This window comes from Lottia gigantea (assembly GCF_000327385.1).
Source record: "Lottia gigantea unplaced genomic scaffold LOTGIsca_731, whole genome shotgun sequence".
Lineage (NCBI taxonomy): Eukaryota > Metazoa > Mollusca > Gastropoda > Lottiidae > Lottia > Lottia gigantea.
This window is the reverse complement of record NW_008710456.1, coordinates 13,454-15,441: the sequence shown is the minus strand read 5'-3', so window position 1 is coordinate 15,441 and position 1,988 is coordinate 13,454. Positions and strand designations below refer to the sequence as shown.

The following is a 1,988-nucleotide window of genomic DNA, read 5'->3' as shown; positions in this document are numbered from 1 at the left end:
ATCACATCTACTTGGGACAACCTGGTACTGGTAAACCGTAAGTTAAACCAATGAACACACCGAGTAGAGCTAAATTTAAAATCCATATTGGTAGATTGAGTACAATATCTCTCACTGGGGCCCATTTAGCATCCTAAAAATATAAAACAGTTCACATTGTAATATTCTGGTCTTAAAGGGATTGTAAAGAGGTTTTCTAGACTTTCTATTTGTATCAGGGACACTGATAGCATCAATTTACACTATTCTAATTTTCAATCAGACGTCTGTGGTTCTTGTTAAAGAGATTGTTAAGAGGTTTTCTAAATTTTTTATGTGTATCAGGGACACTGATAGCATCAATTTACACTATTCTAATTTTGCAATGTCGCCTCCTTACCTCATGTGAATCTTTCCTGCGACCCAGAGTAAATTCCATCAAAGCTACGAACAGATATGTTAAACCGAACCTCTGTAAAACTCCAGGTATTCTCATTGTCTCCAGTTCTACCGCTGAAAAAACAGACACAAATAATCTATGACAGACACTTTCATGGGGCATATTTCAAAATTATTTTGTCAACGTAAATACGCTATAATTCTTAAAGGGATTGTAAAGAGGGTTTCTAAATTTTTTATGTGTATCAGGGACACTGATAGCATCAATTTACATCATTCTAATTTTCAATCAGACGTCTGTAGTTCTTGTTAAAGAGATTGTAAAGAGGTTTTCTAAATTTTTTATGTGTATCAGAGACACTGATAGCATCAATTTACACCATTCTAATTTTCAATCAGACGTCTGTAGTTCTTGTTAAAGAGATTGTAAAGAGGTTTTCTAAATTTTTTATGTGTATCAGGGACACTGATAGCATCAATTTACATCATTCTAATTTTCAATCAGATGTCTGTGGTTATTGTACTTCCACTAAAACGTCAAACTGGTTTAAAACGTCTGTGGTTATTGTACAAATTGGTTTAAAACGTCTGTGGTTATTGTACAAATTGGTTTAAAACGTTGTACTTACGTCCCCAGCTGGTGTTCAGAATTATACCAATAGCGAATAGAATAAAAGATCTTTTAAAAATCTTGAATAATATCTGGAAGGTAGTTTTCTCTTTCTTGTACAAACTTTTAAATGAAAAATTCATGGACGTCCCCATTATAAAGATGAACCTGAAGGATAAAAAGATTTGCAAACACAAAAAAGAAACGAAAACAAAGAAAGTACCACGAGGATCCTTTATTCCAGTTTCGGACTATCATGTGTGCGTATATGTATAAGAGAGGGTAGGCTATGAAGAATAGAAAAGATTGGAACCAATGTTCGAGAGGTCCCCAAAGTTCTCTCAAGTGTGCAGTGAGGAAATTTTAGCTTTAGCCTACGCTTTTCGATTTCAGTCTGTTCAACGATTTGAATGATTTGCAGTCTGTAACACACGAGGCCTCGGTTTATTGTCCCATCAGAACGACAAGACGCGTTTTCGATTTCCAACTGTCGAGGGATCTTTAACATGTACAGCCAGTAGCACACGAGGCCTCGGTTTATTGTCCCATCTGAACGACAAGACGCGTTTTCAATTACCAACTGTCGAGGGATCTTTAACGTTTACAGCCAGCCACACGGTTTATTGTCCCATCTGAACAACAAGATGGTTTTTCCATGTCAGGTATTATGGTATTTGAATACTCACCAAGGGAAGACTAAATCAGCTACAGTCAAACCATTCCATGGTGGATGCTCAAAAAACCAGTAGCCGCCTCCGCCATAATTTACAAAAATCATAATAACTAGAGATAACCTGAAAAGAAAGATATTTTTTTTACAAGGATAACAACTTACGTCCACAATGATTTTTTCTACCAGCTGGTCCTTGGCCAAACCTCTTGGTAATGATTTTACAAGGATAACAACTTAGGTTCACAAGGATCCTTTCTACCAGCTGGTCCTTGGCCAAACCTCTTGGTAAGGATTTTACAAGGATAACAACTTAGGTTCACAAGGATC

General features: G+C 36.4%; 1 protein-coding gene across 1 annotated transcript in view; it reads right to left on the bottom strand.

The window, feature by feature from the left end:
- Positions 1-7: 7 nt before the first annotated feature.
- LOTGIDRAFT_176092 (hypothetical protein) overlaps positions 8-1,988 on the bottom strand; it is a gene marked incomplete at both ends in the record, with an annotated part of 6,279 nt that continues 4,298 nt past the window's right edge. The window contains 4 exons of the mRNA XM_009066164.1: positions 8-133; positions 380-492; positions 1,008-1,156; positions 1,675-1,782. Coding sequence (XP_009064412.1) covers positions 8-133; positions 380-492; positions 1,008-1,156; positions 1,675-1,782 — 496 coding nt within the window. The remainder of the gene's footprint in view (positions 134-379; positions 493-1,007; positions 1,157-1,674; positions 1,783-1,988) is intronic.